The sequence below is a fragment of the Augochlora pura genome, chromosome 11, assembly GCF_028453695.1.
Source record: "Augochlora pura isolate Apur16 chromosome 11, APUR_v2.2.1, whole genome shotgun sequence".
In the NCBI taxonomy this organism is placed as follows: domain Eukaryota; kingdom Metazoa; phylum Arthropoda; class Insecta; order Hymenoptera; family Halictidae; genus Augochlora; species Augochlora pura.
In genome coordinates, this window is record NC_135782.1 from 15,835,571 (window position 1) to 15,863,251 (window position 27,681).

The window sequence follows — 27,681 nt, forward strand, 5'->3', positions numbered from 1 at the left end:
ATATTAGTATATTATATTAGAGTGCATATAATATAGTATACTCTTCGTCATTATCAGACCGCAGATTTTTCTCAGGAAAACGTAAGCCGAATAAAAATTTTTCTGCTCTCTTAATAATTTTAACGAGGTATATACGACGTAAAAATATCCTTCAAAATTCTATTCCCCAATCATAGTTAAAATAATTATATTATACATCTAATAATTGTACGTACACATTAAACTCCCATAATTTCCAACATCGTCCCATCAATTTGAGCAATCAAAGCTTTCGAGCCACATACAAGAACTAATTGATACTTTTAAAACGACTCCTAGCCACATAGCAACAACAATCGCAAAAAGACCGAAAGAAAAAGGCTTTTCCTTCGCCGTGGAATGTACAAACGTCTTCTTTCGCGAAACCGTTTCTACAAATCTTCTTTTTCTTCCCAGGTGAAAGAGTAGTCTATCCTGACCACACATACACGCTATATATTCTCACAAACACACGCTATACATTCACGCATGCGTACACTATAGTCAAACAATTTCGTTCCAGATCAGTGTGAGTAAATTAATTGCCGGCAAACGCATCCCGAGTCTCAAGCGAGACAGGTTTCTGAAGAAGCTACCAACCACGCTCTTCCCTCCCCTTCCCCCTCCCCTCTCCATCCAATCCCTCAATCCGTACGATCCAATTGTCGGAGTTAAATAGCCGTGGTTAGCACGCGACTACCGCGGACGCCGATTAAATTTCACCTGGAATTAATTAAAGCGACCCGGCGCTCGCGCGCGCGCGTGCTGTTGATTAACAATTATATAAAAAGAAAGGTGAAAGAGACGCGACTGGTTGTTTCTTTCTTTTCTTCGACGCGGTAAATGGCGTTCCACGCGAACGAACAGAGTCACGTGATATAGTGGGGATTGGAGGAATACGCGTGGATTTGGAGTCGGAGGAGTGTGGATGGACCACGTGGTCAGTTGTGGCTACTGAGCAGAAGAGTGGGGGGACAATATGATGATTTTAGTTTAGTGGTAAGTATTATACTGGCATTATAATGATAAATAAAATGATAAATTATTATGTAATATATAATAAATTTGCCTTTGCATTGCCTTTAATTTGCAATTACAATGTTTATCCGTTGTGATAATTATATGGCAATGTAATCCAGTTTTACAATTTAAATATATGTATCATTATTTTATTGTACAGTAATTCGACTGCATTATAATTATTTTACACGGTTTAAATGCCTTAGTTAATTCGGTTGCTAATTATTTTTTAATCGCGAATATAATTAAAATACAATATAATAATACATTATAATAGCAAAGTAAAAATAAATTTATAAAACCTCATTATTAGTACAAACATTCGTGTTTAAAATTCTCTGACCAGTATTTTTACCCCTTCTTCAATCATGCTATAGTTACTGTGGTTTAATTATTTATTATTTTGCAACTGTTCATCAATTATAATTGCGAATAATAATCTGCTAAATTTAACTGTCTTGAAATTATAATTTAATATAATAAATCTGACGTAACCTTGAAATTATAATTTAATATAATACACTTGACATAATCTTAAAATTATAATTCCTCGAATAATTAAATTCTAATTTTATATGACTTTGGGGTCGCGTCACGTGATTTATTGCGCCCCCACTCTTTAGATTCGAGAAGCGGCTGACATAACCTGACATAACCTGACAATTGTGTCTCGCTTGGTCACGTGGCAGCTGGTTGCATAATCTAAGGGACGGTAAAAGTTCGCCTTGTTTATCGAACGACCGGCAACGAGTTTATCGCGACAACGACCGGACGTCGACGATTCGAAGCGTGGAAAAAAAGCGTCGAGCCGTCTCGAATCGACTTTATCGCGGCGCGACTTGCGGCTCGATCATGCGATCGGAAGCCTCGCGATTGTTCCTGGCATCGTGCGACTACGGACAGCGTGAAATTCGCACGCGAGCGTCGCGCGAATCACGCGGGGACTGCGGAGATGGGTTGACTTGATTCCGAGGCGATTTTTATCTGACGACGTGTTCGTCGATTGATCGACAGAGATCATCGCGATGATGATGATGATGTAAATGATACAGGATGTAGGATCGAAAGAATAGAGGATGGAAGATGTAAATGATAGAGGATGGAGGATTTATCTGAGACTAGATGAAGAGTTAGATGATATAGGATCATTCGATTGACCTGGCAATTAAACATAATATAGTTTATGAAATACTAGGGCAAGTTTTAATCATCGTTTCAATGATGTTTTACTCATTCTATAAATACAGCCTTCAAAAGTCTGATCATTTCTACAATTAACACAAACACACCTCTGAGAACATTCAAAGAGATATATAACACATGATCGCCCTATTAACCTCATCATGAAAAATGACATACTACACCATCTATCAAAAGCAGTTTAAGTCATCAAATCAATGACACCCCATTGATTCACCACCCACAAATCTCACAACCTCAAAAACGCTCTCCACTCAACAACCAAAATCTACAAATAAAAACAGACATCGCGGTTAAAAAATCAAACAAGCAAATAATCATCTTAATCCCTACTCAAACCATAACCTAACACGCTCCAGACGATGTTAAAAGAATCATCCTAAATCCCGACGTCCAGACGGAAGCAGCTCGCCAGACGGACGCAGAATTTCCTCACCGTAATGGCCGTCGCACCATGAATCACAAATGTTTCGGAAGACCTCGGCCGCCTCGTAAAACCTCAAGGCCGTCGATGTTTTATTCAACGTAACTGTGCAAGCCTTAACCTTTGTCGCCGGACGATCACTATGAAAATCAGGCGGAGGACGTGGTAAATTATATCCCAATACAATGGCTATGGCAATTTCAGGAAATTAAACAGAATCACCCCTTTTTGGGTCGATATTATATCAGTGGTGAACTTTAGGCAAATATTTAAATATATTTCTGTGGGCGAATTTTTATGAAACTTAGGTTAAATTAAAGCTGGAAGAGTATACTTTAAGACCTGGTAATTTATATCCTAATATATTGCGAGGTCATTTTGGAAAATTAAAAAGAATCAATTTCCCCCTTTTTGGGGTCAATATTATTTCAGTGGAGAAGTTTAAGAAAATATTTAAATATGTTCCTGTGGGCGAATTTTCATGAGACTTAGCTTAAAGTGAATCTGGAAGTGTCTACTTTAAAACCTGGTAATTTATATCCTAATATAATTGCCAGGTCATTCTGGAAAATTAAAAAGAATCAATTTTGCCCCTTTCCGGAGTCAATATTAATTCAGTGGTGGACTTTAGACAAATATTTAAAAATGTTCCTGTGGGCGAATTTTCATGAAACTTAGCTTAAATTCAAGCTGGAAGAGTGTACTTGAAAAGTCAGTCGGGCGGAGTGCGGGGGACGGCGTCGTGACCTTGGCTGGGAAAAAAACTATCGAGGACTGTGCTATAACAGGATCGAAAGACGGTGGCGGCGACGAGTGGCATATTACCCGCGGGACAATGATAAACTGAAAATATGTTATGAGGAACAATGATTGCGGAGTTTCGCCGCTTGAATTATGGTGTTGGATATCCCGTAACCGGGCAATTTACGTTACGGTTCCGTCCGTGCCGTTTTCTTCGGCCGCCGGAAAACAGTTAGAACGAGTATCGATTTTAATCGCGATTGGAGCCGGTTGCTCCGACGGAGCAACGCGGGCCCGCTTTTCGTACTGTTGGATTAGGTACGCTTGCCGCGCGGACCATGGGGGTGGGGCAACTTCAAACTGAAATCGTCTATATTAGGCTTTACATTTTATATACATTAATAATAATGGTAACGTTTTAAAAATAGCATTTATGTGACAATTTCTTCGCCAGCCACTTTCTGTGATAATAAATATTTTTTTTTGTATAAATAAATAATCGAATCAGAACGGCCAAACGCAATTCTCTTGAGAAAGGTTAGCAGAAGCTATAGTAAAAATTTCAGCTCGTTTACTTCATTATTGTTCGAGATATTCTACTGACAATTCCTGGCTACGCCTATGCGTTACACTTAGACGAAATTTTACTCAGATGATGAATAAAAAAATAGATATCAACGAATATGAATTTATTATTATTATTCTATATTATTAGTATTATTATTATATTTAATACTATATTATTTATTACATCTAATATATTCATTTAAATAATTTACTATATTTATTAATTATTGCATTATATTCCTTTACTATTTAAAAGCATATTTCCCTGCAGAAAAATTTAATACGTCCGGGTCTATAAATATAAAATTAATTACGATCGAAAAACAAAGGCGCAAGGGCGTAGAAAGGGTACACCAAGGGCGTATTAAAGGCTCAGCAAAGGCGTAGGAATTTATCGGCAGAGGGTGACCTACGGTACGCCGGCCCCTGCGGAAAGTCAATTAGGCTTTCTTCGAAGCGTCTCGCCGCCTCCGTGACATTGCCCAGAGTTAATTAGTAAAAGCAAATCAGGTAACCGAAAGTACAGTCAGCAAATCGATAGAGAAACTCCTCTTCCACGTCGGTCTAAATCGAGGCGGCCGCTCCGGTCGAGCACTCGAGATTCCGCAAATTCGTGGCATCCTAATTTAACCTTTCAAAGAACCGGAGCAGAAGTGGCGGGCGAATTTAATCGCGAAGTACGTCCCGAAACGAAATTCAAAAGGAAAAATGGGGCGATATCGATCGCGCGGAGGGGAATCATGGAGCGGCTCGTACTACTGGCAGCCGGGTGTATCGACCGTTTTCATTCATCCATATTCACCGAAACGGTTCCCCGGCCGCACCTGGCGGCGGGGCTCTGCCTCCTCGGTCCAACAGTTGCGAAATCCATCTGCCGCTCGCGGAAAATCGATCCGTTTGCGTGCAGCCCCCTCGTGCGAATCGTACAGATGGAATAGAATTTTTAATTCGAGTATGTGCTGTATTAGGGGGAAGAAAGAGTATTATTAATAATAGTTGGATTGTCGATTTTAGGCGAAATGGAAATTGTTAGAGATGAGATTACAAGACAGGTGCAAATTTTTCAGACTGTTGTGTTAATAATAATATGATTCTATAATATAATATTATAATGATATAGTTCTGTAACATAATAATGTAATAATATTATTGTATATTGTAATTTTATAATTCTGTAATATGATAATATATAATGTAATATTAAATAATATAATTCTTGTAGGTTTGGCTAATGTATAGATATTTTTAGTTTTCTTTTTTTAATGTGAGCTGTATTTTTATATTTAAAATATATTCTCGTGGGGGTATTTTTATGCAACTTAGCTTAAACTCAAGCTAGAAGTGTCCACTTTATGACGTGGTAAATTATATCCTAGTATAGTGACTATGTCATTATGAAAAATTAAAAAGAATGAATTTTTTCCTTTCTGGAGTCAATATTATTTCATTGGTGGAGTTTCGACCAATATTTAAATATGTTCCTGTGGGCGAAATTTCATGAAACTTAGCTTAAATTGAAGCTAGAAGTGTCTACTTTAAAACCTAGTAAATTATATCCTAATATAATTGCCAGGTCATTTTGGAAAATTAAAAAGAATCAATTTTCCCCCTTCTGGAGTCGATAATTGATATGATAACCTGACTTAACTGTAAACTGTATTATATTGTGCTATTATATATTGTAGTGTCCTTATACTGTACTATATTAAAATACACTATTTAATTCATACCTGACTTTTTTGTAAACTATGATAAAATGAATTAGTATCTATTATATGCAATAGTGTATTATACTGTATCATTGTACCCTAGTAATATATTATACTATAAAATTAAAAAGTCTACATATCGAAGGAATATTTTTCATTAATAAAGCTCATAATAATATTATTACCAACAACAAACGTCCCTTAAAACATCTAAAAAATCCAGAAAAATCCTCTTCTACACTATACAATCAAAAAACCTATTATATACATATATACAAAGTGCTTTCATCGAGTGACCAACAAATAATAATCTAAAAAAGAAAAGACTGAATTTCAAACAGGAAAAACGAGTTTCCTAGGGCTTTGTCCTTTCGCGTCTTTGGGCCCGATGGTCAGCCGAGGGCCTGGCGCACCGACCAGCCGTTCCTTCAATGAACATCATGAGTCACCGGAGCGTCTTACCGCGGCGTGTCCGCGGTTTCCGCAGCCTTCAACGAGAGAAATGCCAGAAATAAGATCCGCAGTGTCGGTCGAAGCGCGGCATAAACACACGCGCGCACACGGCCGAATCTGGGCCAAGCCGTTTATATCGTTGGAATGCGTTGTCGCCGCGGATGCGACTCCGCCGGTAGCCCCCAACGCGCACGAAGAGAGCCGCCGCTGGACGAGGCGGTGAGGAGGAGCCGGTCTAGTCGCAACGCAGCACAGCCATTATGTCATAACTTGTAACACTCGCGAGCCGCGGAACTCTTTTGGCATTAGCCTGGCCGAAGAACCGGCTCGGACCAGTTGCGTCAACCGTCAGCGAACCGTTTGTCAAAGGGACAAGCTCCTAGCGCGTCTCCTCTCTAGCGCGCCAAAACCTGTTTCCTACGGGCGGCCTTTTCCTCGCCGCGCCGCCTTTCGCACGGCGGCGGTGGTCCACGGCGTCGCGCGCTTTTGCACGGCCAAAAATCGATTTGCCGAGATCTCGCACCTTGCAAAAGTTTAGAAATCTGCGATGCAATTTATTACGCGAAATGGAATTTTATTATAGTGTCTTTATTATTTATTTGATACCTTTATTACAGTACCTTTTGTTGTAGTGTAGTACGTTATTATAGTATATTATACTATTATGTACTATAGTGTATTATACTGTGTTATATTGCAATATGTTACGTCGAGCAAAATCTAGATTAATTGTAGATTGTATTACATTATGCTACTTTATGCTACAGTGTATTATACTGTACTATATTACGCTATGCTATTTAAAACATAACCTGATATAACTGCAAACTGTATTATATTGCAATATATTACGTCGACCATAACCTGGATTAATTGTAGAATGTATTTACAATATGCTGTTATATGCTACAATGTATTATACTGTACTATATTACTCTACTATTACTCTACTATTACGATATTGAGACAATAACCTCACATAACTGCAGACTGTATTATATTATATTACTATATGCTGTAGTGTATTACACTCCACTATATTACATTACATTATCTAGATCATAACCTGACGTAACTGAAGACTGCATTATATTATACTATTATATGCTACAGTGTATTATATTGTAATATATTACAATATGCTCTTCAAACAATAACCTGACACTACTGCGGGATGTATTATATTATACTACTACATACTGTAGTGTATTATACTATATTATACTATATTGTGCTATGCTATTTAAACCATGACCTGACATAACTATAGACTGTATTATATTATACTACTATAAGTTAAAATGTATTATACTGTACTATATTAGTATATACTCTTTAGACAATAATCTAATATAACTATAGACTATATTACATTATACTATTATATGTTGTAGTGTATTATACTGTATTATATTACACTATGACATTAAGACTATAACCTGACATAACTATAGGCTGTATTTCAGATAATATTTATATAATTTCATTTAAAATAATATCCAATATTTAATCGCCTCACTAAATAAATTAATCTCTAATATTTAATCAACAAATAAATCTCCCATTTTATCAATAAAAAATCGCCAATCAGAACATAACCTTTCCTTAATAAAAAGATGTTTCAAGTGTATCAATGTTTCGAGAATCAACCAGTAATAAAATTTTATTAATTTTATTAATAATTTTATTAACCTAACTTTCTACTTGTTATACTATATTATGCATCGCCATCTTTATTGTGTAATACTTGACATCGAGCCGCATCAACGACCTAATATACCAGGAGCATAATCATCAGAACGACTATCAAATTAATTATTGCCACGGAAAGCAGGTCCCGATTCACCGTGCGCCGCGGCTTCGCTCCTCCTCCTCCTCCTCCGCCCTTTATTTCGCTTCTCGAACACGTTAACCAGCGCGCGCGCGCGAGCGCACCGCTTTTTATAGCCCGTCATCATTCCGCGATGTAATCGCGCAAATTATTTATAAGACCGCGGCGCGCGTTATTGCGCTCGCCGTAACGAGAGATTCGACGGCGAACGGATCACTGGACGCGCGCGTTTCGAGTGCTTTAACCTCGTCCAGAGCAAGTCGCCGAACACGGATCTATCGCGATTGACAGTCGCTTCTATGGCTCGCGATCGTTTCGTTTATTGAGTATATTTTCTTCGAACTCGATCGAAGAATAATATATTTTAAGAGGAATTTTTTATTTTTTTATTTTCTGTGATTTATCGCGATATTTGAAAAATTTGAAAAATTGATTTTTTTACTAGGGTTGCACTGCTTAGTTTATTGTAATATTTGGGGTAATAGTCATTTTGTAATATTAAAGAGTGCATAGGGTAAATCTGCAGAATAAATATTAGCGTTATTATTATTGTAAATATTAGGGAATTAATTCAGTAATTAATTATTAGGGAATAAAAAGAAGTTAATCGGTATTTTTATCTGTATATTTTAGTGGATAAATATCTGGGTCTCTAAAGACTCTAAGATGAGTCTTGCAAGAGTAGAAGCGTTCACTGTTCAGTCTATTGTTTTAAGGAATCTGTTCCAGGCGCCAGCAATTTTTATTCTTGAATAAACAAAGCGAAAGATGTTAATAAATAACCTGACCGATATAAACTCTAAGCAACCGCGCGCTCTTCTAAATTTCAGATTGGTTATTTCTTTTCTTTTTTATCTCGTCTCCAACAAAAGGAGTGCATCACCTATGGTACCAACCCTCTAATATCAAAATTAAAAAACTAATATTATAATTAACCCTTTTAAAAACTATCGAAAATATTTATTAAAACAAGACTTAAAAAGGAGAAGACTTTTAAGATTTTAATCAGACTTTAATCAAATTTTAAACAAGTTTTCTTTCTCTAAAATCTTCGCGAGTCCCCATGGTGCCCCATTCGAGTATTTAAATAATATAATAGAGTGTCAGCCAAATCTCAAAGAGTAATATAGTTCATCCAACAGCATGGAAATATCGTCCGCCATTACTTCGCGATATTAACGAATCGATTCGTCCGCGCGTCGTTCAATTCCATTTTCTCGTGCCGAATATTCGCAATGGAATTGAAGCGGCTAATGGGGGTATGTTGCAGGAGGAGTCGCGCCGTATCAGATTACCGATAACAGTGGCCGGGGCTATGATCATCCCATTCGCTGTCTGGCGATCGCGTAACATGGGGTTCAAAGGTGACAGCGCAATTTTACGAGGCCGCGCCGTCTGTCGTCCTATTTGTTTCACAGGAGAGAGATAGAGCTAATCACCAGGGCAGACGACGTCTGGATACGTACGACTATGAATCACGATCTACTGTCTATCATCTTAACCCTTTGAGAGCGTAAACTCCGTACGCTCGTCGGATAGATTGCTTTTTAAAAAGATTCAATTTTCGCTCGGCTGGAGTCCATATTATTTCATTGGTGGAGTTTAGACAAATGTTTAAATATGTTCCTGTTGGAGGATTCTTATGTAGTTTAGCTTAAATTGAAGCTGGAAGAGTGTACTTTAAGACGTGGTAAATTATATTTTAATATAGTGATCGAGGTACTTTGGAAAATTAAAAAGAATCAATTTTTCCCTTTTTGGGGTCAAAATTATATCAGTGGCGAAGTTTAGGAAAATATTTAAATATATTCTGGTGGGCGTATTTTTATGAAACTTAGCTCAAATTGAAGCTGGAAGTGTCTACTTTAAAACCTGGTAATTTATATCCTAATATAATTGCCAGGTCATTTTAGAAAATTAAAAAGAATCAATTTCCCCCTTTCTTTAGTCAATATTATTTCATTGGTGGAGTTTAGACAAATATTTAAATACGTTCCTGTGGGTGTATTTTCATGAAACTTAGCTTAAATTAAAGCTGGAAGAGTCTACTTCAAAACCTGGTAAATTATATCCTAATCACTATAATATTATTATTACTATTATTATTATATTATTAACCCCTTAAGAACGCAACCTCCGTTCGCTCATCAGCTACATTGCTTTCGTCTCGCGACCGTCATCGGTGGCGTATCGCTGCCGGTTTAAACGACAAACGAGGAATTATTTATCACGGCGGTGTTCTCAATGAGAAGCGAGAGAGTCGACATGTTTAAAGAAGACCTCGGAGCTCGCGATCTAATGAAGACACGAGGTGAAAGTAAATACACCGCGGTCGATAGTACAGGAGAAGTCATCTGCAATGCTTATAGCTGATCTCTTGACGGAGAACTGAGTCATCAATATTTAGCAGACACTAATGGAGGAGTCAGCGAGCTGGATTTATTAGCGTAGCGTGCTGGAGGTCTCGACAGTGTGTATGTACCAGCAAAATGGAGGTCTTGTTGGAATTTTGGTAAAATCAGTTTCGGGGGATATACATACATACAATCACATGTATATACAATACAATCATATGTTTATACAATATAATCTTATGATTATATATAATATAATCTTCCATTTATTTATGCTTGGAAAAATTTTATATATGATCCATGGTGAATGATTAGTCAGGCTTCCCCAGTTAAGCAAAAGGATATGACTAAGTCTTGTGGCTTTTGTAAAGGGACATTAGTCATTTTCAGTGATCCGGCTATGTTAAATATGAATGCAAATTATCAGCTGCAGACTGGCGAGTGCATCATCCACAATGACTCATATATTCGATAACGCAGTGCCATCCTTTCCAAATTGCTGATAAATCAGAGCTAGCGAAGGAAGAGTAAATATAACTCTGCGTCTAGATTGACCCACCATAAGTTAATAAATCATTAAAATATCGAAGCTTCAAAATACATAGAATGTACATAACTCCGGGTCCAAATAGACCCACCATCCAAAATTTACATCAAAATTACATTAACCATCCTATAATTAATAAAAAATTAATAATAATATCAAAGCTTCCAATTAAATAGAATTTATGTAACTCAGGGTCCAAATAGACTCACCATCCGGCGGTAATTATACCAAGGTTACATAAACCATCCTGTGCTTAATAAATAATTAATAATAAATCATTCGAATAAAATTTGTCTAAAAATATTGATTCAATGGCGACTTGCGGTTTTCAAAAGTAACCGTTGACGATGTCGGTGCAGAAGGGAGACCGCCGCTAATTGGCTCGAGGGCTAATTATGCACGCCATCTGACCGTTCGAGGACGAGGAAGGAAATTCGGCTGGCGCGCGAGCGCACCCGATTTCCTACGAGATCGGCGATCTCGAGTTTCTCTAGCGTAAAAGTGGACCGGATCTCTCGGGTTTGAACTTACCTCAGTATGTTCGGATGGCTGAGCTTGTTCATCAGCTGTACCTCCTTGAGCATGTTCGGCCTGTTCGCCGGCAGCTGGTTCATCTTCAACACCATCACTTGGCTCGTCACTTTGTGTGTTACCTGGAAACAGAGAATTCGACAGAGGGTTCAGCATGATTTGTCTACTGATCGACCACGGTTTTCAATTAATCTAGGAATTGTTCATAAGTGGAATTTCCCACGGAATACCATAAGAAGTTTCCCATGGAACACCATAATAGTTTAGAGTATAGTGAACCAGGTGATCGAAATGATTTTTACGAATTTATTGAACTTTTCATTGATAGGTGAAGGTAAGTGAACAGTCACTATTTATTTTACTATATTCTGTGCCATTTTCACGTATTTATGGCTGTGTTTATTACGTATATAATATGATGTATTATGTATTATAATAATTGTTATGTATTATAGTTATATATATTATATGAATTATAGTTCTATTATTATTATTGTACAGTATACATTATATACAGTATATGGAACCCCATAATAGTTTAGAGTATAGTGAACTAGGTGATCGAAATGATTTTTACGAATTTATTTAACTTTTTATTGATAGATGAATGTGTGTGAGAAGTTTCTATTTATGATTTTCTATATTGTGTATATAACATAATGTATTATGCACTGTAATTATTGTTATGTATTATAGTTATTATAATGTTTTATATTTATTATTGTGGAGTATATTTAGTACTATGTATTTTATTTTTTTATATATATTATTTTTATTACTGTGTTTTATATTTATTGTTGTCTATTATATTTACTACTGTGTGTTATTTAAATTACATTTCCTAGGGAATACTGTGTTATTATAATTGTTTTTGCATCATATATATCAAATAATTTTTTCTATTAAATATACAATATATGAAGAGCGATTTGGCCACGCCCTCGTAGGGTTTGGCAACGCACCTAGGTTGTAAAATCCGCCTACTGTAGGATTGATTAAGCCTCCTTAGGATTTGGACCGTCCCAGTGGAATTGATCACGCCTCCTTGGGATTTGAAACGCCTCAGTAGGCTTGGTCACGCCTTCTTGGGATTTAGAACGTCCCAGTAGGCTTAGCCAAGCTTCCTTGGCTATATCTCCGCCTACAATGGATCATTGGATCCGCGTCTTCTTTATTAACCGCGTCTATTTCGTCCTACCCACGCCCTCTAATGACATAACCCCGCCTTTTTCATATTAGCTCCGCCTTTTTTGCATTAGCCGCGCTCTCTTGAAATTTTTCCTCGATTTTTTTTCAATTCGCCATTTTTAATAAACAGAGCCAATAGTCAAAAATTACTACAGAAATCTAACCTACAAATTATAGTGTAAAAATTTGGCACAAATGAATTTCTCTTTATCAATTACCAAACGGTATAAATAATAAAAATATTAAAAAATGTCTAAAGACAATTTTAGTCATTTTAATCAACCATCAGCTGCTCCTCATCGATTAGGCAAAACGTCGGGATAAGAGAAGACTAATCTTCTAAACGATCGCTAAGTGGACAGTAAAAGTGTGTCGGTTAGTTAATAAACATATAGAAGAGCAGCGATAAGCGCTCTGAAATTACAGATCTCGTTCTGCTGCTGGTGCAACATTAGAAAGTGACTGGAAGCAATGTTACAAAATAATAAAGTTGTAATTGATTGATTTTCATCGCGGTGACCGAACATCGCTAATTGGTGGTTTTCACGACTGATAGAAAATAATCCATAGCGAGATCCAGTTTTCACAACGGGTCTTCACTTTCTCGAGATCAGAGCGTTGCGCTGATATTTTTGTCTACAATAAACCAGTCGAGAACTGTTTCGCATGGATAAAAGGAAAGAGAGGTTATGTTCTCCGTAGCGTCGCGGTACCGCAGCGCCATCTTGTGACGCGTTATGCACTAGCCAATCCGGACGCAAGGAGAATTAGCATCCAGTAATCTGCAAAGTCGCTTTATAATATAATAGACTTTTATATATTGATATTAAATAAATTTTATATATTATTTTGCGATATAAATTTGCAAAAATAATGAGAAATAAAATTTCTATTTAAAATGCGATTCATAGCCAACAAAGGGGTCGTTATAATAATTATTATATCTCGTTGAAAATTGAACCTTCCGGCTTGGCAATTTTTTTATACACTGTTTAAACTATCATCTAACTACTAATAATTTTTCCAAAATTTTACATTGACTTGTTCTGTTATAAAAAATTCCTAAATATAATTTCTATTTCAGACGCCATTTATAGCCAACAAAGGGGTCCCTATAAAAATTATTATTGTATATCTCGTTGAAAAATGAACTTTTTGACCTGGAAATTTTTTTACACATTCTTTAAACTATCGTCTAAGTATTAATAATTTTTCCAGAATTTTACAGTCACCTGTTTTGTTATAAAAAATTCCTAAATACACGATCTCATAATCGCTTACGATTTTATAGCGTTAAGAAAAATCGCATCGCATTTTCAGATACAAATAAAATTTTAGACTGTTGCTATTTTTTTAATACAAAGCCAAAGTCATACTAATTAATAATCTTAATGGTTTTTTAATTTCTCATAAACAAAATAGCCGCTATCATGGTTACAATAGGACGATATTTTTTAATTTTTATTATGTTTCGAAGACGCTATAAATTTCAATTATTTTTAAATAAACAATTAGTCAAATTTTATTGAAACCTGCGTAAGTAAGTCTTGCAAACGTGGCTACGAAAGGTGTTGTAGCCTCTCCGTGTCGAGGAAAACGATCTCGCGGATCGCGCACCGTAATTAAGCGTTCTCATTGAACGACGGCTCTTTGCTCGTTATCCTGATCGCGACGCGATATATACAGCCTGCCTGCCGCGTCTTTGTTCCCGCGGCTCGAGTTGCCCGCGTGAGAGACAACTGTCGCCGATTCACGTAACAACGGGCGTACACTGTTGTTAATGAAACGAGAGACGGGAGAGTGCGCGCGAGCGCGAGCGGCTATTGAAACTGAACGGGCGATTCAGGATTTGCGGTCGTCGATGAATCGTTTTGTTCGCCGTTGAATCGAAGAGGGAAAAAAATACGAGTGTACCCGCGGTAGAATGAGCCGCGATGAATCGCGTTGTCACTCGAAATGACGAAACTTCGATCCCCCTCGGCTTGTTTCGTTTGTACGACGAGAAGCATCGCCGTTCGCTGACGACCATTTCGAAAGTGTACTGCAATATTGTCGCTTTATTAGGGTTGTTATTTATTAGATTTTTAGTAGATTTATGTATGTATTTTTAGAGATTTTTATTTATTTATACTAGTTATTTTTTTATTTAATTTTGTATGGATTTTATTCTGTAGGTAGATTTTATATTGGAAGTAGATTTTATTTTGTAATTTGATTTTATTTATTAAGGTGGCTTCATTTTGTATCTAAATTTTATTTTTTAAGGTAGTAGATATCGTTAATTATTATTATTAGACATTATTAGAATTTATTTTGCAATTATATTATATTTTTTAACAAGACTTTATTTTATATCTAAATTTTTAATCGTAATCTTAATTTATATCGTAATTAAAATTTATTTCTTAACAAGACTTTGTCTTCTATTTAAATTTTAATTCGTGAGATATTAGATATCATCAAATATTATTATTAGACATTATTAGAATTTATCTTGTAATTGTAATATATTTTTTAACAAGACTCTATTTTAAATACTAAATTTTATTTCATAACAGGATTTGCAATTATACTTCACTCTTCAACTAGATGTTATTTCCTAATTAAATTATACTTTATAATCAAATTTCATTCTCTAACAAAGATTTTATTTGAAACAAGACTTCACCTGGTAGCTAAATTAAATTTTTCAATTACACTTAATACTACAACAAGATTTTATTTTCCAACTTCATTTCGTGACTGGGTTTTGCTTCCTAACTAGATCTCCTCTCTTAATTAGATTTTATTTCGTAAATAGAACAGAGCCGGCGGCTCCGCTAGAAAATTGGCTACAATTAGCTTATTATCGCCGCATTTTTATCGTCATGGTGGAGATTATGTCTGTCCACCATCACGCGCCGTATTCCATTTTTAATTCGCCGCCGCCGCGGATCTCGTTACGGGACGACGAGCGCATGTCTCGCCGGTTTTTAACGAATTCCCTTCGCGCGGGCTCGTGCTTCCGTGACGCGTGAACTTGTCTACTTGCGCCGTTCGCCTCCGCTACGCCGCGAAGTGAGCGGTTATACCGTTAGGGATTTCGGAATCCCGCGGAAATCAGGCCAATCGAGCAGATTCGCGCGCTAACGACCGTCGCGACTTGGGGGGGGGGGGGGGGGGACGACGACACGCCAACTGTCGCTGGTCATGTTTAGGGAGAAACAAAAGTACCTATTCCAGAGAACACCTTGCGCGGAGGATGTTGTACAGACTGTACCTGACATCATTAAACGTTAAGTCAACATAGTTGGTAAACGTAATCCGATGTCTAGCGAAGTGGAACGCACGTCCCGCTGTGTACGGCCGCTTTTTAGAATTTTTAGAGGTTATGGAAAAATTGTTGTCCGGGATGAACGATCTATTACTGTTATATGAGTATATTATGAACGCTATTTTACTGTTTTGTGAAAAAGATGGAGACGTTGCAGTAGATATAATGGCGAGCATATTATTCAATATGAATGGACTAGTATTTAATGGAATAGTTTAATTCTGTTTTTATTTCAATTGTTACGTCTTCACTACACTCCTGCCATTACATATTCCCTCCTTAACATTACACTCATAGCGCCATGAAATTATCGTATACTATTATTATTATTATTGTTGTTGTTATTATTATTATTATTATTATTATTATTATAATACAATACACGGGGAATACACGGCCCACCCCGCGTATCTTGCTGAAGATTTTTCCGCTTCCCTGCCCCAAAAAAAAAAAATTATTATTATTATTATTATTATTATTATCATCGTTATCATTATACATTATTATTATCATCGTTATCATTATACATTATTATCATTGTTATTATTATTATTATTATTATTATATTACTATTAATATTAGAACAACCGATTATCGCCCAAACGATATTGCGCGCGGTCAGCGATGTAGAGGACCACCGATGTCGCTCTAGGACCCTTTTCCCCGGCCACGCTACAACCAGACCCACCCCTCTCTAACCCTCGGTGTCTTCTTCGGAGGCCGAAACAACGGCTATCGTCACTCTTGTATCAGCAACAAACCGAGGAAAATAAAATCAAATCTCTAAGAACCAAGTACCAGTTAATTTTCACCATCACGCTAACAAAATCGACCGTTACGAACCATATCGTAACATCAATTTAGATTTAATCCTGACGTAATTGCAAAAAAATGTAGTTACAATGTAGCATTTCTTGTTTTAGAGTTAATGAAGACGTAACCTAGGTTTTAATGCAGACGTAACCTAGGGTTTAATGCAGACGTAACCTAGGGTTTAATGCAGACCTAACCTAGATCTAATACAGCCTTAATACAGATCTAACACAGCCTACACTCAGACTTAACACAGACCTAGGATAGTCCTTTTAATTACGCCCTTAATATAGACTTATGCGCGTGTGTATATGCGTTAGGTTATGTACGTGTGCGTGTGTGTCGCGAGATGGAAATTCCTTGGATTAAAAAGTCGAGAATATCCGAGCGGAATCTGGCCAGGATTCCTTGGCACTGGCTGGCTTAGTTGGGCCGCGTCCAAACGATGACGAACACGCGGCGTAGAGAGCCGAACCGCGCCGGGTAAACAGACCGCTTGCAAATCGAGCGTTTCGCGGGAGAGGATCAACAAGACAAAAAATAGATGATACACGGGACGAGAAGAGAAAGCGAAGCTAACGAGAAACTGGGCTCCTCCGCACGGAATCCACCGGAATTCCTGTCATTGTGTAACGCGCCCGCGCGCGTCAAAAAAACGTCTCTTTCTCTTTCCCATTGTTTCTCTTCCCTTTTTGACTCCTCCCACCTCTCTCTCTTTTTCTATTTCTCTCGCAATCTCTCTTTATTAACTTCATTGTCTTTTACTTTATTTATTTATTTTTCTGTCTCCCTCTCTCTGTTTTTGTTTCTCTCTCTCTCTCTCTCTCTCCCTCACTATTTGTTTCACCCTCTCTTCCTCGTTATTTACTTCATCGTCTTTTACTTTATTTATTTATTTCTCTGTCTCTCTCTCTTTTTATCTCTCTCTCTCTCTCTCTCTCTCTCTCTCTCTCTATTTATTTCTCTGTCACATTTCATTTATTTATTTGATTTTCTCTCCTTTCTATATCCTTGTCTCCCTTTCTACCTATTTAATTTTCACCTCTGTCTATTTCTCTCTATTTCTTTATAAGTTATGTTCCATAGATGGCGCTGCAACAGTATAAAAATTTGTGAAGAGTACTTCAGACAATGATTTACTATATCAAATATAAACTTTATACAGAAATTAGCAACTGTGAACAAATTATTAAATCAGACCTAACCAAGAAATAATACAGACTTAATATAGATTTTTATAGATTAATATAGACAGATCGATTCCTCTGGGCTATCGTGTTTCCAGCTCTACTTCAGGAAATTGAAGGCTCCGCTTTTTTCTTCTTTCTCCCCGGGGGCCTTTGTTACAGTCTATTATTATCTAAACCCGGCGTCTTATGTGTGCTAGCGGCGTCGATCGCGAATTTTTTTTTCGCAACCGAAAAAAAATGGAATGGAACTAACCTGATTTCTTTATGATTTCTCATGAGATGATAGGAAATTTTATTGCAGGCGAAATTATGAAAATTTATAGATATTGCGACGATATTTATTAGCAGTATCAACAATTTTTTAATATTAAAAATAAGGAGGTCAGAATTATTGTAAAATCGAGTTGGTGTTGTGGACTTATTAAAATTAGGAGATTGGGTTTATTTAAATTAAGTTATGTATGATAATACAAAACCTTAATAATAGCAATTATATTGCATAATTTTTATAGTAGCCTAGAGGCTTAATAAAGAGATACATTCGACGATTTTTAGTATGGAAGCAGGTTTACCACAGTGGTTTATATTTTTAAAAACGTGGCCAAGATGGAAAATGTATTGTTATTAACTTTACTAGTGTTAATTTATTGGTTTAGATATTGCATTATGTAAATTTACGAAGATACTCTTTTATACATTGATATAAAAGCATAGAAAATGTCCTGAAAATTGTTTTAGTTGATTTACTTTTGATATACACTTTTGGAGGTTATGTCAAGGTTTTTGGGATTTTAGACCAGTTATACTTAGGCCCCTAATACGATCACGTTTACACAAAATATAGAAAATATACAAAAGAGGTATAGGAATAGAATGTACCAAAGTATAATATACAAGACTATAATATATCAAAGTGTATAACATACAAGAGTATAATATAGAAAAATATAATATAGAAAACTATAATATACAAAACTACAATATAGAAAACTACAATATACAAAACTATAGTACACAAAAATATAATATACAAATGACAAATTCTCTTCGTGCAGAAAAATACGTGTTAAATCGACGACGAATCGTGCGAAATAAAAAGACAATTGTCACCCGCGTGACGCGGGACAGGTTATGTTTTTTCCATCGCGTTCGAAGCGGGTCCTCCGCGTCGCGCGAAGACGCAGCGCGCGCACAACTAATTATTTCGTAGGGGACTTTCGCGGCTCGGAAGACAGTGTTTCGGGCTCTCGGCGGAGAGCAGCGGAGCAACACTTGCTTTCAGCCGCGTCGCGCCGCCGCCGGGTGAAAACTACTTGGCATAGTTTCGTCGTTAGCAAAAAAAGCGGAGGCGATATTTCGAGGCCCCGCTTTCAGTACGAACACAAAGGTGGCTCTCGTAATTAACGTCTTCCGACGCCCCTTCTCTGTATATAATCCTCTCTCTCTTCTCTCTCTCTCTCTCTCTCGAGAGAGAGAGAGAAACAGAAACCAAGAACATCGGCCGCAGCTGTCAGTGAAATGCCGCGGCGTGGGAAATCGAAAATATTTCACGGCGGCGTTACATCGGCCCGCTTCATGCTCCGCGGACCGCTTAGAAATCGAATTCCAAACACTACCGTGGAATCCGCGAGTTCGCGACCTCGTTTCCGGCGACCCATTAACCGTCATTTCCGGTCGAGACCACCTCGCGACGATTCGAGAGCCTTCAACTCATATCCTTTCATTTCTCGAATTAAAAATTATTTTTACTAATTTCTATTTTTTGTTTCATTAACTTCTATCTTTTTTTATTAATTTCTATTATTTTTTTTATTAATTTCTATCTTTTTTATTATTTTCTATTTTATTTTATTAATTTCTATTTTTTTTATAATTTTTATTTTTTTTTATTATTCTCTATTTTATTTTATTAATTTGAAATTAATTTTTATTATCCAAAGAATTTTATAAAACGTTGAGACGCTGGCTTGAGCTCGGCAGTATTTAAATTAATTCTTATCGCTAAAAGAATTTTATAGAACGCTGAGAAGCTGATTTCGGCTTGGTAATAATATTTTTGGGTGGTGTGATAAGGGTTAATAATTGTTTTTATAAATTTTTAACATTAATAGAAAGCTGTAATAATTGTTTATGAACTTTTGCAGAATTGTCTATTTTTATATAGAATTTATGGTAAATTATTGACGGTAGGAATGATATGGAAATTTGAAGTTGCAACGCCATCTAGTTAATATAACCAATAAGGCCTGATATGAGATTTAAAAGATTGTAGAAATGATACCTTGAAGTCGCAACGCAATCTAGTTAAAATAACCTATAAGGCTTGATATGGGATTTAAAAATCAGGAAAAAAGTGAAAAAAAACAAAGAAAACTTAGAAATATTTATATCATATTTATAATAAAACGCCGAGCCACAAATTGATTTGCAAATTATTATAAAATCGTCAATATTTATATAAAACTTATGGCAAATACTTAACCTCAAAAAATACTACTTTCAAATCTCTATAAAATCCTGAATATTTATATAAAATATATGGTAAAAAATTACTCAAAAAATCCCCTCCAAATTTTTAATACAATTCTCCATATTTACATAAAACCAACAACCACTATTTACCATAAATAATTAACATTGCAAACGCATAACTAATCCCAACCATCTTCATCTCCCGTTTTCTAATTTCCAATTCAATATATCACCTTCCATAATAAACAAAATATTAATTCCGAGTGCGTAAAATTAATTTCCAACGTCGATCATCAATCATCGATACCCAGATCTCTCCGTGCAAGAACGAGAGAACGAAAATTTTAATGATTGATCGACCGTCGAAAGACAGTCGGCACAGAATCGTCGACGACAACGTTCTTCTCGATCATTCTTCGAGAGCTCTCGAGCGATCTATAGCGTTTAGCCTACTTAGCAAACGATCGTCTCGGATTTTCCGACCTTGCTAATTCTTGCCGGATGACTCGCGGCAATCTATCGCTGTTTAGAGAATTCGGTGTACAGGCTGCACGTTCCAAAATACCGAGCGCATGGCGCGATTTCGCGCGTAGAATTCATTCAAGCTTGCAAGCATCTCTGAATAATGGCGCCACGTGTTCACAGTTTCTTCTTCATTCTAGTCGAATTTTTTTTAAATTTACTGAGTAAGGTATATTACTAAATAAATTATAATTAGTAATTATATTATATTAGTGAATAAATGATATTACTAAATATATTATATTACTGAATAAATTATATTACTAAATAAATTATATTACTAAATAAATTATATTACTAAATAAATTATATTACTAAATAAATTATGTCACTGAATAAATTATGTTACTAAATAAATTATATTACGAGAAGATTTTTTTCTTAGCAATATAAATTTCTGTATTAACAATACAAAGTTTAGTACTACGCAATATAAAATTAATAATATAACTATCCATATTAACAAAACAAAATTCTGTGTTAACGATACTATAGTGACTATTAACAATATTTTCTATAAACAATATAAACTTCAATCTTAACAATCTAAATCCTTATCAGCAAAACAAAAAATTCTCAGTCAACAATCTAAATTTTTTATTAAATCTCTATCATTGTTATTAATTTATTATTAACCGAAAGAATTAATTAATGTATCTAGGTAAACAGTTCATTGCTTCCAAGAAAGTAGGGAAGAATAGATATAAAGAAACGAGAGAAAAGCAAAGAAAAAAGAGAGAAAAGAGAGCGAGAGAAATTGAGAAAGAAGAGAGCGAGAGAGACAGGCAAAGGTCAGCCAGCGGCGTCTATTTGCGACCGCATCGTGAAGTACCGGGTAGCTGCGTATGAGAAATGACCGATATAACGCGTGCTATTTCTGCGACGCTTTAATCATTCCAATTATCGAGCACTGAATGAAAAATCTGTCGTGGGCGGCGTTAGTCACGCGAACGCGTCTCTGCCTTTCCTGGAAACCGCGGCGCTGACAGCGGCCAACACTGTTACAATTAGACGACAGGACTTCTTTAACAGCTGCACTATATCCGCGGACACGACTCCTCCTTTATAGCCTCATTGATCTATTTTCTGAGAAGTGTTAGTTAATTTAATTATAATTTAATCGAATTCGATTCAATATATTTTTTATTTAACTTTAATCTCTCAATTTTAACTTCAATTTTGATGTTAATTTTAATGTTAAATTTAAACTCAATTTTAATCTTAAATTTAATCTTAAATTTAACCTCAATTTTAATTTTAATTTTAATTTCAATCTCAATATTAATTTTAATTTTAACCTCAATTTTAATTTCAATTTTAATTTTAAATTTAACCCCAATTTTAATTTTAATTTTAATCTCAATTTTAATCTCAATTTTAATCTTAATTTTAATTTTAATTTTAACTATATTTAATAAATATTTCTATCAGAAATTACAATATCAAATTAACTAATCCTCTGTGAATATTTATTTATTTATTTATACTGCTTCCTAAATATTTTCATCGCGTTCGCAATTTTGTTAGATCATTTATAGCTGCGGATAAATCATAGCGGACTTCGCGTGTCCGACAACAAGTTTTGAAATACTGTTTTGGATATCATTACGCCGCTGCTGGGGCTGTGACTATGAGTCACAGTCGTTCGACTATACATATATTCATTCAGTGTTGTAACGGTGCGCGCAATGTAAACACAATTCATTCAATATTCTCCGCCAGCGATTGAGTAATTAATAGAACTATGGAATGTGTGCGCCTATGCCAAAAGTGAGTAACTGAAATGGAGAACTGCGAGGACGTTTCTTGGAAATCGGGGCTTAAAGGTCGTGCTAAAAATGTTCTAAGATCACTATTTTTATCAAGAATGAGTTTATTAATCCTTTAGGAGCATTTCATTCAGAAAAATCTTGCTAGAATAATTAAATCATTGACCAAGAACATAAATAATAGAAAAATAATTATTTACAAAAAGGTATAAACTAGATCTAACCTAGATTTAATTTGAATAGTCATAAATCAGTAAAAGTTTCAGAAGAATCTCATTTATAATATGAAAGCTTTGATTTCTGTCTTTTGCAACTAAGACAATTTTTATTTTACACAGAGATGTACAGAATTTAAAAAATTATTGTAGAGTCTTGAAGAAAATGATGCTTGAGACGATTTAGAAAACTTTTTCCTTTGCGAAAATGTCTAGAAATGCTTCGTTGACGAGATATTAACGAAAAACAGGGACCAATACGAGACAGGTGCGACTGGGGCCTCGCGTGACGTATAAGCCACGAGGGCGGAGCGTCAGCTGCCACCGAACGCCTACTGGTCAGTGTATTTCGTCATTAACTCAGCAACGGAGCCACGGAGAACATTTTCGTAAAGGAAAAAGTTTCTTGAAATAGTGCAATGCATATCTTCCACCACAGAAAAAATAAATTTTGCAATGTTTTATAAATTTTTAGTACATAAAGCTTAACATTATTCATCGAAGACTTTATCTTTCATTCGGAAACATTTAGCAATATTACTAAAACAACGAAATAACGTTCCGCGCCTATGTTAAATTGGAAAATGGAATTATTAAAATGTTTAAACATTAACAAAAACGCATCAGATATTAACTTTCAACAAATTAACCGGCAAACGAGCACCAGCACGCTCTCGCGTGGCGGCTCGCCTCTAAAGAAAGAAAGCGAGTGTTTTTTTACAATTTTAGAAAATCGTCGAAAGTGTTGCCGACGCCACTGGAAAAGTGCGTCGTCGGCAAGGCTCGCGGCTTCCCTACCCTCGTTATCCTCGCCCAGCAATTGAATTGTCCCGGTAGCATGCGTCGCTGCGTAAACTTTGAACTTCCAAAGTGCCCGCCACCCCACGCCACGAACCCTTTTAATTGGTGCGTGGATTTTAATTATGTCGCGCGGCCTATGCAACATAGTAGCAAGGGCTACGAGTACCTGGCAGCTTCTTCGTTATTCGACAATTAAGAGAGGTAGGAATGATAAGGGGAGATATGAAATAGAAACAAAAAGAATAATAATATAATGTGAACGGTGTAAAAATAAAATAGAAAATAAGAAATTCAGAAATAAAATAAAAAATATAAGAGTAAAATAGAAAAAGCAGAAATAAAATAAAAAAGGCAAAAATAAGGCAAAAAGATGCAAGAATAAAATAAAGGGTGTAAAAATAAAATATAGAAGGCAGAAATAAAATGAAGAATGCAAAAATAAAGAAAAATAGGGCAAGAATAATATAAAGGGTGTAAAAATAAAATAGAAATTACAAAAAGAAAGCAAGAGAATGCAAAAATAAAATGAAATATGTAAAAATAAAATACAGAAATTAGAAAAAGAAAGTAAAAGAATGCAAAAATAAAATAAAATACAGAAATTAGAAATAAAATAAAAATTGTAAAATTAAAGCAAAGGAATGGAAAAATAAAATAAAGAAATCAAAAATAGAATTCAAAATACAGATATAAAATAAAAGGTGCAAAAGTAAAGTGAAGGGAGGAAAAATAAAATAGAAAATATACAAAAATAAAATAAAGATCAGAAAAATTATAAAAAATAATAGTGGCGAACCTAACCTCCTACCAATTACATAAAAGCTGACTGGAGCTTTAACTCCTGACTGGAGGGGTCAAAGGTCTAGGCCAGCGTTCGATAGGGAAACATTGCGAAACGATGAGGCGTCGTGGCGGGGCGAAAGGGTTAGGTGGGGGAGAAGGTCGCGGAAAAGCGTGCGCGAGAGTGATTTGGACAGGTCGCGTAGAAAGCTGTTCTATTAAGAACGATTTATCAATTAAGAGCTGGCATCGAAGGCCGTGTGCGCCTTGTAAGGCCTCCGCAAGTTCAGAGTTTTAGCGCGGCTCTGCTCGGCGAAAGTTTAAGCGTCGGACCGGAAGTCGAGGGATCGGACGACGACGAAACGAGACGAAACGATGCGCGCCGCGCGAGGATTTCTCTGGGCCGATCTCCGCGGCTACGATAAATTCATCCTTCTCGCCTCTGTCCGCAAGTCAAGCTTTCTCCGAGTTTCTATATTAATATTTTTACCGATCACTTTTCTCTCTCTCTCTCTCTCTTTCTCTGCGAAAACGTTTCTCCTTAATAGATTGAACACGAGGAAGAGGGACCAAAGGCGTCCAGCTGCGGCGCTCGAGTTTCCGCGTTTAAGAGGACGCGTCATTATACACGAACCAATCAAAATCATTCTATTTTTGATCATTGTAGTTTTGTCGTTATGGTTGTAGCATCGTTGGATAGCTGGCATTGTGACGATTAAAACAAGTACAAACACGACGGACTTCGGTTCAGGTTTAATTGTTCTTGATATACCGGGTGGACCGTGAAAAATGGATAAGAGATGTTGTTTCGAAATTCTAAGGATTATTTAGGAACTTTAAGACCTCAGATACTTCTAGGTTTCTCAATTTGAGGTTTTGTCAAGGTATTAGATACTTTAATTTTCTTAGATTGAGGTTATGTCAAGCTTTTAGGTAATTTGAGATCTCAGATACTTTTAGGTTTTCTACGTTTCTGATGATCTTAAGTATATTGGGGTCTCATATATTTCAAGATTTTAGGTACTTCAAAGTTTGAGGTTATGTCAAGCTTTCAGCTACTTTGAGACCTCAGATACTTCTAAGTTTCTAAGGCTCCTCAAGATCTTAGGTACTTCTGGGTCGTAGATATTTCAAGGTTTTAGGTTACGTCTTGATTCGAGGTTATGTCAGCCAAAGTCTGTACTTCGAGATCTCAGATACTTCTGGGTTAGGACCGTCCGCTATTGGTTTAAAAAATTTAGAGCTGACAATTTCGAGTTCATAGATGAAGAACGCAGCGGTCCGTCCAGCAATGACAGATACGGGCATTATTAAGACTGTGCTCACTGAAAATCCGCGATATAGTGTGCGCGAGATAGTGGACGCCACTAATAGTAAGCGATGCCACAAGACGCCACAATAATAACCATTTAATCAAGATGGAATATGCGAATCGATATGAAGTTTGGGTTCCACGTCTATTGACGGAAACCGGACTTATGAACCATGTCTCTACGTGCGATTTGCTTCTTCAGCGACATGAAAGTGATCCTTTCTTAAAGAGGCTTGTCAATGGAGACGAGACTTGGATTTTATACCAAATTGAGCATCGAAAACGCACTTGGTCCAAGGAAAATAGACCTTCAACTGTTACGATGCCTGGACTTCATCCGAAGACGGTTCTTTTGTGCATTTGGTGGGACTGGGAAGGTGTAGTGTACTACGAGCTCCTTCCTCAGGGTGATACGATCAATGCTGACAAATATTGCAATCAACTGGATCAAAAAAGCCGCCATCGCAGAAAAACGGTCAGAATTGGCGAACCGACGAGGCGTCGTTTTCCATCGCGACAACGCAAGACCGCGTGTTGCGTTGGCCGTAATGCAAAAATTATTACAGTTTGATTGGGACGTTCTACCTCATCCTCCTAGCTCCCCAGACCCTGCTTCGCCCAATTATCACTTCTTCCTCTCTTAAAAAATTCTCTCCGCGGTAAATCTTTGAAATCCATAAGCGAAATAAAAACGCACCTAGATGAATATTTTGCAAATAAGCTTGAACAATTTTGAAAAGAGGGCATAATGAGGCTTCCTGAGAGATGGAAGAAGGTTATAGAACAGAAGGGTTCATATATAAATCCACCTTAAATAACAAACATCGTATATTCATTTCGCATCAAAAAAAAGAGAAGAAACTGATGGGGCACGCTAATATTTTGGATTTCCGATTGCAGAGGGTTAAAAACCGGCGCGTTGCCATTTCGAAAGTGACGGAGTCTCTCTGCTATATTCCCTCGAGAGACTACCGGCGGAAGAGGGCCGTCCGGCCTAGAGAGGAGATCGGTATCCTCTAGCCGTTCGAGCAAGGTAACCGCGAGGAATTGGAAAGTGACGGAATGTCTTCCTGCTGGCCCAGAAACAAAACGTCGACGATCGGCACCGATACTACTCCGCCCGATTATTTAATAGTTTCGCAACGTTTCTACGTATCCGCGGATCTCCCTTGTTCCGTCGGCCGAATGAAAACAATGGCCGGGATTGCTTAATAGAGCGTACGCCCTCTGGCCCACTGAGATTCTGATATTGAACCCCCCCGAGGCTTGGAACCACAGCTCGTAAATCTACGTCCGTTCGCGACCGCGCGCTCTTAATTGCCGCTGAATGTTCACCTGCCCGAATCCGGCGCGAGTCTCCGCCGTCACGCTTTTGTCTCTGCACGAAATTTTCCAGGTTCCGGACGGTGCGCCGACTTCGAAAAATTCTACCACCTAGGCGAAGCCCGGATGAACGTTTTCGGGCAAGTTGGGTTAAGATAGCTGTTGTGTTTTTTTTGTGAGAAAATCGCGAAGTTGAGAATATTTTTCGACTGATTTTTGAGACGTTTTGTTTTTTCTTCGTAATTTTTTATTTTAAATTGTAGGTTTTGCAGATAAATGTGTTAATTATATTTTGTTGTTTTAGTGGGATTGTTGCTAATTTTTAGCGAATAATAATAGAATAATAATAATATTGAATGATAATAGAGTTGGCTCTAAGTTGACCCTCTACTGTTTATTCTATAATGGAATACCAACCTTTATAATTATTTACAGCAAGCGTAATTTTTATTTATGCTAGTTAAAAAAATTGTTATATATACTTGAAACACGTACGAAAAAGCACAGCAAAGTCCAGAACCATAAACTTTTGCCAATCTCAAGTAAAAAAATCGTGAATTTAGCCTTACATTCACCCTCCATAGTCTA

The 27,681-nt window shown here is 36.5% G+C and overlaps 1 protein-coding gene across 4 annotated transcripts in view; it reads right to left on the minus strand.

Moving 5' to 3' along the window:
• Cdi (serine/threonine kinase) overlaps positions 1–27,681 on the minus strand; it is a 79,436-nt gene that overhangs the window by 17,089 nt on the left and 34,666 nt on the right. For all 4 annotated transcript variants that reach the window (XR_013495071.1, XM_078193851.1, XM_078193854.1 and 1 more), the window contains exon 3: positions 11,396–11,517. Coding sequence is in view for 3 of the 4 variants with exons in the window: in XM_078193851.1 (XP_078049977.1) it covers positions 11,396–11,517 (122 nt within the window). In the remaining variant the exon portion in view is untranslated. The remainder of the gene's footprint in view (positions 1–11,395; positions 11,518–27,681) is intronic.